The following is a 12,227-nucleotide window of genomic DNA, read 5'->3' on the forward strand; positions in this document are numbered from 1 at the left end:
TGAGACACGTCCTGAAGTAGATTGAATTCAATATGGTATTCATAAAATGCCTTCCGTTTTCTCTTCCCTTTCTTTTCTGAATTATCAACGAACCTAGCCATGTCCCGTGGCGCCATCTATCGAACCATCAAGGCATCCAACTTTGATTTACCAAGACGCGCTATGCACGAGAAAATAACGCTGCTTGCTTGCTTTAGGTATTCGGCGAACCAAAAACAACTAATGCCGTAGAATCCTGTTTGCAATTGCCCTATCATAGCAATTACAGATTGGCTCAATCCCCCACACGGACCCGCCCCTCGAACCAACGGTCAATCTCATCCCGAGGTTCTGCAGTGCCAGTGTACTCGAAAATGCACTTGTTGATCCTCACGTAACGCAACAGTTTCTGTGTTTCACCATACAAAAAAGCAACGTGCTGAACCTTAAACCATTCATCGTAGACATTAGGATGAACGGCGCCAAGTGCCATATGTGGTGCACCACCTGCTCGAGTTCCAAAAACATCCAAAATCTCAAGGCTGTTGAGGCTCCGCAAAAGCAGTAAGAACTCCTCCACCCCATGACTCGAATCGCTGGGATTGAGTCTGAGTGCAAGAAGCTGACGTAGCTTTTGAATGCCGTGGATCAATGCCGTTGGTGTCGGTTGGGCCACATCACAGAAGGAGTTCTCCTCACGAAGTTCAACCAGAAGCTTGGTGAGTTTCGTCTGTTCCAGCAACCTCAGCGCATAGTCACTGTAGAGTTCTTCAAGGTCAACATGCTGCGCTTTGATCTCATTCATCCTGATCACCAAATCAAGCTCGAGAAGATTAGGGCAGCTTCCAAGCACCATTGGCACGCTGTCTCTTCTGGTCTCTCTGTAATCTAGATTCAAATGGGTAAGACCCGTCAATAGAGGTGCTAATGTGCCCAAAAAGCCAGGCAGCGTTTCTTCTAGCTGGGCCTGGTGATACTCTGAAACATTCTTGAGTTCCAAACGGCGAAGACGTGTGAGGTCTGTGGCACTCGCCAAAAGCTGTGCATCCTTCTCGCATACCAAGAAGTCGTTAAGACAGAGTTCTGAAAGCGATAAGCTGACATGTTGAAGTTTGCTCTTTTTGAAGACTGCTTGAAGGGTACCTAGTTCGTATTCTCTAGCCTGAGAGGCAAAGAGGCCCTCTCGTGCAGCCGTTTCCCATAGAGCGGTGTCGAGTTCTCTTGGTGATGGCAATACTGCGTTTGTGTCTTTGTCAAAGCGGGACAAACGAAGACTGTGGAGGTTTCTTTCGACAGCATTGGCATCAGCGCATACAAGCAAGCTATCGATGATCTTGACGAGTCTGCTCTGGTTGTAGAAGGGCCGAATATGGAAATCCTTGAGGTTGTTGAAGCGGAAATACGGGCAATCTGAGGTCAATTCCCCCAAGTAGTTCGAGAACTTAATATTCAAATCAAGCTGTTGCACCAGTTCCTGGCTGGGTAGCCGTTTGAGGTACTCTAGCTTGAAGTTATCCAGAAGCCACGACAAAGAGTGGAGGCGCTCCAATCTCAGGAAGAAGCTGAGAAGCTGCTCGTTTACGCTGATATCGTAGATGTTCGTGGAGTCCGGAAGGCTGACTACCAGAATGACGTGAATGGGGAATTGTTGGTTGTAGCGCTGAATGAGCTTTTTGAAGGAGTACAGCAGTTTGATGTATGTGGACGACAAGTCGTACTCCTTGCTGAATTCTGTGTAGTTTGCATCCACAATGATCGTATGGTACAATCTTGGTAGACAAGCAGCCGCTAGTTCCTTGCATGTCAATGCCAAATTGAGCGTATCGTGTTGGTTCAAGTAAACCGCCACCAAAGAGCGGATTTCGTGGGGTAAGCCGTCTAGAATAGAAGACGAAGGCGGCAGAAGGGAGGGCGTGAAGCTTTTTGTAGGTGTATGGTGGGGTTCAATGGGGTTTTTTGAGTAACCTACTGGGACGTCAAGTAGAAAGGCCATTCTGGGGTGGGTTTTGATGGACTGCAATTGAGATGGTACTGTGGTTTCAGTTACGATTTTGATAATCTGGATAGGTGAGGGTGGTAGTTTAACAGATGAAGTCAGTGGTCAGGAGACCTGATTGACGTAAAACGGTTATGGAAAATGGACCAGAATAGTACCTTGGCGTGGTTGATATATCACAGATGTCTCCTTAGAGCCTGTAATCATCCAGTGAATATGGATTGTGAGCTTTTGGAGGTTCAAGCCGATTTTAGAAGGGGTTCAATGCTCTCCTGATGGGGTTCGGAGTAACCTGTAAGGCACCAATGATCAAGCTTAATCGGTAGCGTTATCAATAAACGGATAAACGTAGGAGCTGTCTGAGATGCGTATTGTTTGAAATCTCTTATTGAATGATTCAAGACTTGATGTGTGGCTCAGTGACGATATAGAATACGCGATAAGCGCGGAGAGATAAGCTTTACTATGTGGAGTATCGAAATACGGGGTAGTTTGACCTGTAGGGATTGAGGAGAAGGGAGGTGGCGAAATTGACAGAGTTGGTACAAGAAAGGTGTATTTTTCGTGTGACGGTGTTTTTGGAGGTGTATTTCGAGATTTCGATTTTTGGGACACCTTTGTTGTTTGTGTGTTCTGAGTGTGTCAGCTTTTCGCAGCCAAAAAGTGAAGACTCACTGGTGGTCTACAGAAATGAGAAGTTGACCAATTGGGCAATTGGAGAAACTGATTGATACAGAGAGAAAGTTGAAAAGAATGAGCTTTTGGTGGAAAATGGGCCACTTTCCTGGGATCAATGGAAATCGCTTAGTTCACAGGTGTGGTCAAGTGGTGCTAGTCTGGAAGCTGATAAGATGGTTTTTTCTCTATGTAAAAGTAAATAGGGTTTTCCATTTAATCAGATGAATTTAACGGAAAAAAAAAAAAAAAATTGTGGATAATGGCCACTTCTCCGGAGATCAATGGAAAAATTGGCCTCCTAGGACTTTATCGAGAGCTCATTATCAGTGGAATCTCGAATTGAAGACCACAATGCAAATGGAAAAAGCGTTCAAAACATCAAAAAGGAGTGGCGCAGAATCAAGAACACTGATATTCGATTGGCGTTTGACCGAGCATGTTTGGTCCAAAGGGCATCTTGCTTGATACCTTACTTAGCACAGTAGTGAGAAAGATACCTATTTCTTCAGCCGCGCAACAGTTACGGTCGTACCGCCTAGAGATCAATTTGTTTCCATTCTGTTGTAGATTTGAATTTTCTGTTTCATCGTTAGAGTCAGGCACCACTACCAGACCTTACCATAGGTTCTATTCCACATACCAATAGCCTACTTCGTGCATTTCGTCCAAAGCTTCTCACCTTTTCAACACAGTCCATAACAAATCACTACATTTTGTGTCTTTCTTTCTACTTCTCTATTTCTTAGGGAGAATGACAATTGAGTGTCAATTGAAGCTACACCACCCACATTGAATGGCTGCGAAAAGTCAGAATACACCAACCTGTGCTTTCATCAAAGCCGCCAAAGCCCAGACCAAAGCCGAACGGAGTCAAAAAGGCAACAACAATTCCACGATCACGCATTTTCAGATAATCGCATTTTCAGATAATAAAAAAAGGAAGCCCAAGGAGAGCTCCAATTCGCAGTGTGACCACCAACTACCCCATCACCCCCTCCTTCATCCCACCAAAAAATCAACACTTCTCCAACAAAAAAACAGCAGAACTCTTTCTAACGACATTAGAGTCTTGAAGTCCCGAAACCCAGAAATAACAATCCAGCAGAACGCATCCCCGGATCTGGGTGAACTTCCTGCACGCGAACCAACATCAACCACCAACTTCCAACTCACCAAACCAGCGCCATGGCCGAAGCAGACATAGACCGGTTGGCCGAGAAGGTGGCGCATCTTCTGACGAAACTCGTCACGGAGGTGGCCAAATCGCTGGAGCTCGAGGAGACCATTTTGCAGGTGAAGCGGGAAAACTCCGTCTTGAAGAGCCAGGTGGGTGAGTTGACTCTGGATGCTCTGCGGGCGAAAACGGCGGAATCGGAGTTGGCGCAGCTCAGGCAGAGGCTCGGACAAACGGAAGAGGAGAAGAAGGTGGCCGAGGAGAAAAACAAGCAGCTCGAGGGCGAGGTGGAGGACTTGACGGCCTCCTTGTTCAATGAAGCGAACGAGATGGTGTCGAATGCGTCGAGAGAGACCTACAACTTCAAGGTGAAGAACCGCAAGCTTTACGAGGAGATTGACGAGAAAAACGCCATCATAGACAGTCTCCAGGCGCAACTCCAGGACCTCAAGGGCCTTTTCATGAAGTTGGAGGATCAACAGAGATCCCTGAGACACGGCACGCCGCAATTGGAACACGGCTTTGACGAGAAGCCCACAGACAATGTCGTGGACGACTACGGCTATCTCATGTCGCAGCTCATCCATGCTCCCAGGGTCAGGGCGATCCGTTTCGACCTCAACCACTACCAGCACGACTTCAAGGCGTTTGTGTTCCAGCTCATCAAGCCGGACTTTGTGTTTGACTTGGCCTCGTTGAAGACGTTGAAGTATTTCCGGAAAATATGGCACGAGGAGATCGAGCCGGCCTTGGGAACGATCCCCAGTGTGTCCAACAACTTCCTTAATAGGTTCTCCAAGGGCAAGACGTTCTGGACGTTGCTTGCTGAAGGTAAGGCCATTATCGAGCCCGTGAGCGGCGTCAACGAGACATTCAAATTGAACTACAGAGGCGTCAAAACTGGTGATGAGAAGCCCGTGGCCATGAAGGAACCCTGTGCTTTTTGTGGAGAGACCAAGGGCGACAGACTCGAACACGCCCGCTTGTACATGCTCAAATTGTACGGCCCAGCGTCAGAAACGTCCATAACCGGCGACTCGTCCACCACAATCATCAGCGGAGAGGTCCACGAAGTGATTGGCACGTACCCACTCTGCAACTTCTGCTTGGTCAAGCTCCGGGCGATCTGTGAGTTCTTTGCCAAGCTCAGGCTTGTGCATGCCAACGTCTACAAACTCCAGCAAAACAGCACATTTGACGATCTTGCGTTTGTCTCGCAGTTCAAGTTCCAGAACTACGACCGTCACACCCACACTGTGGACAGGAAAATCTCCAGCAACGACGAGGCTATCCTTATAAAACTCTATTACTTGTTGCTCACGGTCCGGGCCAAGATCTTCTGGAGCAAGGTCGGTTTCTGGGATACCGAGGAGGACTCTGAAACCGTCACCATCGAAGAGGCCCACATTGATATTTTCCAGAGAATGGTGAAGGAGAACAGCGCTTTTGGCGTGGACAGAGCAGAGCCCATTGAGAGGCCACAAAGCGTCAACGGCGACAACAGCAGAAAGTCGGACGCCACAGATACAGAAAAGGAGACGGAGACGTCGAAGACGACACAGGAGACGACACAGGATACTGCTCAGGCTGAAGACACCGAGAAGAAGGTTGAGAAAGAAGGTAATGAGGATTCGGACGAGGGCGACTTTGCAGACGCAGAGACATTCGAGCAGCCGTTGCAGAGACGCAAGAGCAAGTCCAAGGAGTTCAAGAAGAAGATTGACCAGGGATTGGCCTCCACGATGGAGATGTTGAAGGAGAGCATTGACGAGGACGAAAAGAAGAAGGGGAACTAGTCAATGACACCATTGGATTGGCTGAAATCACAGGTGAAGAAAGCCAGGAACCATAGCTGGTCAGGCTACGTCCATTCACTCTTTTAGGGCGAGCCAGCGTTACAGAACAGCGGCACATACTACGGCCTTATCGGCTACATGAATACACTAATCGACAGAAACCGGATATGTAGGGATTGCAGCAGGAGCAGGTGTGTTGGTGATGTTTGTTGTTTTTGATCTCCCGGTATACCCTGCCTGTTCCATGGGTAATATATGGAACTCCGAACTTTCCGAGACGCTTAATATGCCTTTGACGATATGCAAACCTACAAACCCGTGTATTCTGAAAACCCCCAAAACGATAAAATCAGTCTTCAGCTTGAAATTCCAATCTCAATTCCGCCACAGCTTTTCCTATTATGAACCGTTTGTTTGTGTCTGAGAGGCCTATTGTGTTTGCAGCCATTCTATTCGCGACCCAGCCAGCCAGCTTATTATGAAAAGTTGGTGTATTTTGAATTAAAGAAATGGTCGTCAAATTTTGAATGAATTAGCATTTGTGGAATGGAATTGAATGGATTCACATTTGCGACAAGTTTCGAGGCTTTGCCAGGGTGAAATTTGTGCAGATTGCTCATGATTGAAGATTGTGGTTTCTAGAATCGAAAACACCGGAATTATACATATGCTTTCTGGCTTTTTGCCGAATGATCAAACTACCGAGGAGCCAATACCTTAGCTTGTTGCTAATTTTCAGTCTGGCATTTTCACCTTATCGTCAGTGCTCATACTGACTCGACATCCGTACCACAAACTTCAATTCCCAAATCACCCTCAAATCGACAAACCCTTTATTTCAAAAACCCCAATTCAATTTCCAAAATATCAGATTCTGCTTCATGGTGGAGGTATATATAGACCTTGCATCGAAGACAGCGGCCTGTGTGCAGGTCTGTTACACGGTTCCCAACCATAACAGTGGTGTGATCTCCACGACATTTGAACGATATTGAAAAACAGCTGAAACTAGCTATTTCTTAAAAACCACCTTTTCAATGCCTCGCCCAAATCACGCTTCACTATACCCGCCCCTCTTTTTCTGACACCTCTGGAACCACCAGCCCCGCCCTCCATGCAGGTCTGTAACAAGGACTCTCCATGGATTCCAAAAAATCCTTTTCTTTTCTAAACCACCTACTTCTTTTTCTTTTCCATTTGAATCAGATCCACAATCGCAAAACCCCTCCCCAATCGGCAAAACTTCTCCCAATACCAACAACATTGACCCAGCCACACCAGAACCCGTACACCGACACGTCCTACACCATCTACACGTACATACCTCAACACACATACACCGTTTTCTCCCGTTTTCCAAATACCAGCGGATGTCCCGAAAACGAATAGACCCGTACCACTCGTCCGTACACGGTGAGGACGTCGAGAAGGCCAACCTGGCATATTACGCTCCGCTCAAAGGCAGAAACCTGGTGACTCTGCCTCAACAACCTAGCCGAATGGGGCTGGGCCTTTTCCGCCGTAAGAAGGAGCCTCTCGACGACGAGCTGGACGCTAACTCCGTTATATCCGCCACCCTGGGCGGCTCCAATCCGTCCAAACGCCACGGCTCCATGGCCAGTTTTGGTCTGTCCGGCTCTCAAGGCCACAGCACGCTGAATATCGTTCCCGGACCCCAGGTAACCAGCTCCAGCCACTCCCGCTCGGGCTCCATCTACCTGTTTAACACGTCAGCAAACCCGTATGACCACGTTACGGAACGCCTGGCTCGCCAGGAAAAGACGGCTCCTCCCCAGCCGACACAACAACCGACGCTGAGGGCGCCTCTGTTTGCTCTTTCTCGAAAGGCCACGGGGCTGTCGCTTTTCTCCAGGCCGTCGCTCAGCACAAGCACTACAAACGACGAGGCGGCCACGGACCTGCTCCGAAAGCCGCAGAACCCGGTCGAGATCGAGCGCATGTTCAGGGACTTGATGGAGAAACGAGACTTCCGCTCGCTCCCACAGCTGGCACGCCAGGAGATGCTCAATTACTCTGTTGACAAGAAGTGGATGCTTGTGCAGCAGGACGCCTTGCACGAGCACAGCAAGCTGGCGCTGAAACTGAAGGCCCTGCCCGAGTACTACACACGGAAGCTTATCGCCAAGACGATTTCCCTGGACGAGCTCGAGAACTTGTGGGTGTCGCTTCGAACGGAGCCTATAGACTGGGTCCGTGAGTTCATCTACGACTTCCAGGGCGATGTGGCCCTCTCGCTGTACCTCATCAAGACCCACGACCAAATGGGCGGCATGGACATTGACGACATCCAGGACGATATCTTTACCAGGGAGTTCAACACCCTCAAGTGTCTCAAGTGCATGATGAACCAGAAGTTGGGCGCCGAAAGAGCAAAAACGGACGACCTGCTCTACATCAACGCCATCACCGGCTCCCTCTTATCCCCTCGCATTGCTACTCGACGTATCGCCGCCGAGTCTCTCACATTCATGATCGTCTACTACTGTCGTGTTGGCGGCGATCACAACAAATACCACAAGGTGCTCCGCTCGCTCGACGGCCTTCAACTGAAGCCTTACTACGAGTTCGTTGTTGCTGCCAATGCATCCTCCAAGAAAACCTTGCAGCGAAAGCCTCCTCCAGACGAAAATACCCATCGCTTCGAGCTCTGGCTCCGTCTTGTCGATAGAACCATCGAAGGCCGTGGTAAGTACAAGAACTCGTTGGTAGGAGCCAGCGAGGAACTTAAATACCAGTTTTCCGTCAACGGCTCCACCGTGGGCGGCCCATCGCATGTCGAAAACCAGCTTATGGAGTACTGCTTGGGCACCATGCTTCTCATTAATACCATTGTCGAATATGGCTTGGACTTCCGTGTGAGGATCCACCTTCGAACCCAATTCACAGCAGCGGGAATTGACCAGCTCATGGGTAAATTCCTGGATCTTGGCTACGACAGTTTGGTGAAGCAGGTCCAGAAGTACAGGGAGATGGCAGATGCCGACGAGATGGAACTCAAGACGAAGCAACAGATTGATGAGGATCTTGATTTCAACAATCCCGTCGACTTGGTCCGCTCTCTTTGGACGAACGTCCAGAATAGCGAGGCTCAAGGGCATTTCTTGAGCGCCATGCAGCATATTTATCTTAATCAAACCGAGAAGAAGGACGATTCCGAGGAGGTGACTCGAAGCTTGCGTCTTCTTGATGGTCTTATCCAAAACGTCACTGGTGCGCATACGTCAAACGACGATTCTGCTGTTGGTATCGCTATCAACCGATTGTACGCGGGCTTGAGTACAGATGACATGTACCGTAAAGCTATCAACGAGGTTAAGTTGTACAAGAAAATTGCTGAAGAAGCCACAGCAGAGAGAGACGAGATGTCAAAGCAGCTCTCCATTGGATCGGAAGGTCTCATTGCCAACATGTCGAATGATCTCAAGGAGCAAGAGCTCGTGCTTAGGCGAACCCGTCGCATGAACGAGGAGCTTGAAGAAGAGTTGGAAGACTTGAAGCGTAAGCATTTACGTGAGAAGCAAGAGCAGGAGGTTGAAATGCGTGAGCTTCTCATCATGCTCAACAGTGCTCAGATTGACTCGAAGAAGGACAAGGGCAAGACAACTGTGCTGGTGCAAACAAGCAACGAGAAGCTCATCAAGAAGTTACAGAAGCAGATTTCAAGGAAGAAGAACGAATTCAGAATGGATAATAAGCAGCTTGGAACCCTGGTGGAACCAAGCTCTCGTTTGCGTGCCTTGAGAGAGCAGATGGCTGACATCGAGAACCTAGCAAGGGAGTTGGAAATGACAGATTTCGAAACATACTCCTTGCCGAAGGAAGAGCCTGCCGAGCCAGAACCTGAGCCAGTACCTGAGCCAGTACCTGAGCCAGAGCCTGCAACGCCTGAGCCAGAAGTGCTCCCACCTGTTCCCCAAGGCCCTAAGCGTTCCGTCCGTGAGGATGATCTTGAAAAGTTGGAGAAACTTAGAAAGAAACTTGCATCATTGCAGAGTGAGTCTAATGATATCATGAAGTTCAACAACAAGTCCTTGTTCTCCAAGCAGAAGTTTCTCGCCATGGAACGTTTGCGTGAGCTTGAAACGAACTTTGCCGATTTCAACATTGATTTTGATATTAGTGAAGAAGAGGCTGCCCTTCTTGGTATGATGGATGCCAGTGTCAAGTCCAAGATCCAGGAAGAGCTCGATCTGGTCAAGAAGCTCAACACCGATCTTCGTGCCCAACTTGCTGCGATCAATGACATCAAGCTGCCATCCAAGGCTTCCTCTGCTAGTACATCTCCCGATACACTTCTGAAGATCGAGGCCAAGTATGCTCAGGGCAAGGTAGTTGTTGACGGTGCCGACCGCGCTGTCAAGGGCACAAACTCACCTGCGAAGGACTATAAGGCGAACAGAAAGTCTACCATCAGCACCCTTGATCCTAAGTTTTTGAACGAGTTGAGCTCTAAAGTCAAGCAGGCTGAGGCTATCAGCTCTGCACCAGCTTCGGATGAAGAGAAGTTCGAGGACTCTGTCGACAAAGAGCAAGCTCCATCGGAGGCACCTAAAGCTACTGGTGCACCACCTCCACCACCACCTCCACCTCCGCCTCTTCCACCAGTTCTTGGAGGAGCACCACCACCACCTCCACCACCTTTACCACCAAGCTTGAATGGTGGTCCACCACCCCCTCCTCCACCACCTCCTCCACCTCTTGGAGGCGCATTCGGAGGAGCCCCACCACCACCAGCCCCACCATTGCCATCTGGATCAACAAGAAGCGCATCCCCATCTCCTGCTCCACAAACTGCTCATCCATTCGATATGTATCCAAGACCAAAGAAGAAGTTGAAGCAATTGCATTGGGAGAAATTCGAAAATGGCGAGAACAACGCCAACTCATTCTGGCATGAATCTCAACTGCAGAATATTGCCTCTGAGTTGATGGACAAGGGTGTATTGGACGAGATCGAGACAATTTTCGCCGCTAAGGAAATCAAGAAGTTGGCGACAAAGAAGAAGGAAGATGTCAACAAAGTCACATTCTTGGCCCGTGACATTGCTCAGCAGTTCGGTATCAATTTGCATTCATTCAATAATTTGTCTGACGAAGAGGTTGTCGACAAGATTTTGAGATGTGACAAAGAAACGTTGACAAACCCTGCGATTTTGGAATTCCTTGGTAAGGATGAGATCACCGAGGTATCCAATAGTTTGGCACGTAACCTTGAGCCATACCTGACTGACTACACGTCTGATGAGATCTCCAAGCCAGAGAAAGACCCTAGCGAGTTACAGAGACCAGACAGACTTTACCTTGAGTTGATTTACAACCTACAGCATTACTGGAAGTCAAGAGTCAGATCCTTGAAGACAATTGCCAATTACGAAAAGGATTATGAAGACTTGGTCACCAAGCTTCGGGCTCTTGACGAAGCCGTGGAGAAGATCAAGCATTCCAAGGAATTGAGAAGCGTCTTTGATATCATTTTGGCTGTTGGTAACTACATGAATGACACCTCTAAGCAAGCTAAGGGTTTCAAGTTGAGCTCTTTGCAGCGTTTGGGTTTCGTGAAGGATGAGAAGAATAGTATGTCCTTCTTGCACTACGTCGAGAAGACAGTGAGAACACTCTATCCTGAGCTCATGACATTCATGGAGGACCTTGCCCTTTGTGTGCCAGTTGCAAAGTTTTCCATCGAGAACATCTCAAGTGATTGCAGGGAATATGGACAGGCCATCAAGAATGTTCAGAGTTCCATTGACATTGGTAACTTGAGCGACGTTTCCAAGTTCCATCCTAAGGACCGTATTCTCAAGGTTGTTACGCCGTCGTTGGCAAGAGCCAAGAAGAAGGCAGACTTGTTGCAAGACCAAGCCAACTACACGCTCAAGGAGTTTGAGACTTTGATGAAGTATTTCGGCGAGGACCCCAACGACAGTTTCGTGAGGAACTCGTTCTTCAGTAAGTTCACGAGTTTCTTGGCTGAATTCAAGAAGGCCCAACGTGAAAACTTGAAGCGTGAGGAGGAATTGAGAATCTACGAGCAGAGAAAGAAGCTCTTGGAGAACACCTCAAAGCAGGCGAAGGCCAAGAAGGAGAGTGGATCTGAGGACGAGGACGAAAACGTCATGGATTCGCTTCTCGAGAAACTCAAGGCCGCTGGTCCTCAAAAGGGAGAACCATCGTCTGCTCGTAAGAGGGCGCTCATGAAGAAGCACTTGATGGAGAACTTGAAGAAGCTGGGTGGTGAATCCGAATCCAGAGAGAGTTCACCTAGCCGTGGTGACTCCACTACAGACTTGTCCAGTGTCGAGGAGCCTGAAAATGGCACTGCCTCTGGTGACAAGGATGTGGGATCAAGAGCTAGAAACTTGCTTCAAGAATTGAGAAAGGCAGAAAGTGGTGAGAAGACCAGCAGTGCCGCAGCATACAGACAACAAAGACAGCGTCGTCGACAATTACTGACGGTGGGCGAGGTTGACGTTTCTGTGGATTCGTCCACAAAACTGAGTCCTGAACCACCCAAAGAAGAAGACAAGGGCGAAAGCAAAGAAGAGGCCTGAGACATTACATTACATAGCATTACGATTTAACG

The 12,227-nt window shown here is 48.5% G+C and overlaps 3 protein-coding genes across 3 annotated transcripts; 2 read left to right on the top strand and 1 right to left on the bottom strand. All coding sequences in view use genetic code 12, as the record gives it.

Annotated features, from left to right (window-relative positions):
• Positions 1-274: 274 nt before the first annotated feature.
• CXQ87_001694 (uncharacterized protein) lies at positions 275-1,972 on the bottom strand (the record flags this gene model as incomplete). The annotated part of the gene is made up of 1 exon (XM_025480226.1): positions 275-1,972. The coding sequence occupies one exon, from the start codon at positions 1,970-1,972 to the stop codon at positions 275-277; it is 1,698 nt and encodes a 565-aa protein (XP_025334526.1).
• Positions 1,973-3,838: 1,866 nt separating this feature from the next.
• On the top strand, positions 3,839-5,623 carry SEC2 (guanine nucleotide exchange factor; the record flags this gene model as incomplete). Its single annotated transcript, XM_025480227.1, has 1 exon — positions 3,839-5,623. The coding sequence occupies one exon, from the start codon at positions 3,839-3,841 to the stop codon at positions 5,621-5,623; it is 1,785 nt and encodes a 594-aa protein (XP_025334527.1).
• Positions 5,624-6,993: 1,370 nt separating this feature from the next.
• BNI1 (formin) lies at positions 6,994-12,195 on the top strand (the record flags this gene model as incomplete). The annotated part of the gene is made up of 1 exon (XM_025480228.1): positions 6,994-12,195. One exon carries the CDS (start codon positions 6,994-6,996, stop codon positions 12,193-12,195), a length of 5,202 nt encoding a protein of 1,733 aa, XP_025334528.1.
• Positions 12,196-12,227: the final 32 nt, after the last annotated feature.

Source organism: Candidozyma duobushaemuli, assembly GCF_002926085.2.
Source record: "Candidozyma duobushaemuli strain B09383 chromosome Unknown B_B09383, whole genome shotgun sequence".
NCBI lineage: Eukaryota > Fungi > Ascomycota > Pichiomycetes > Serinales > Metschnikowiaceae > Candidozyma > Candidozyma duobushaemuli.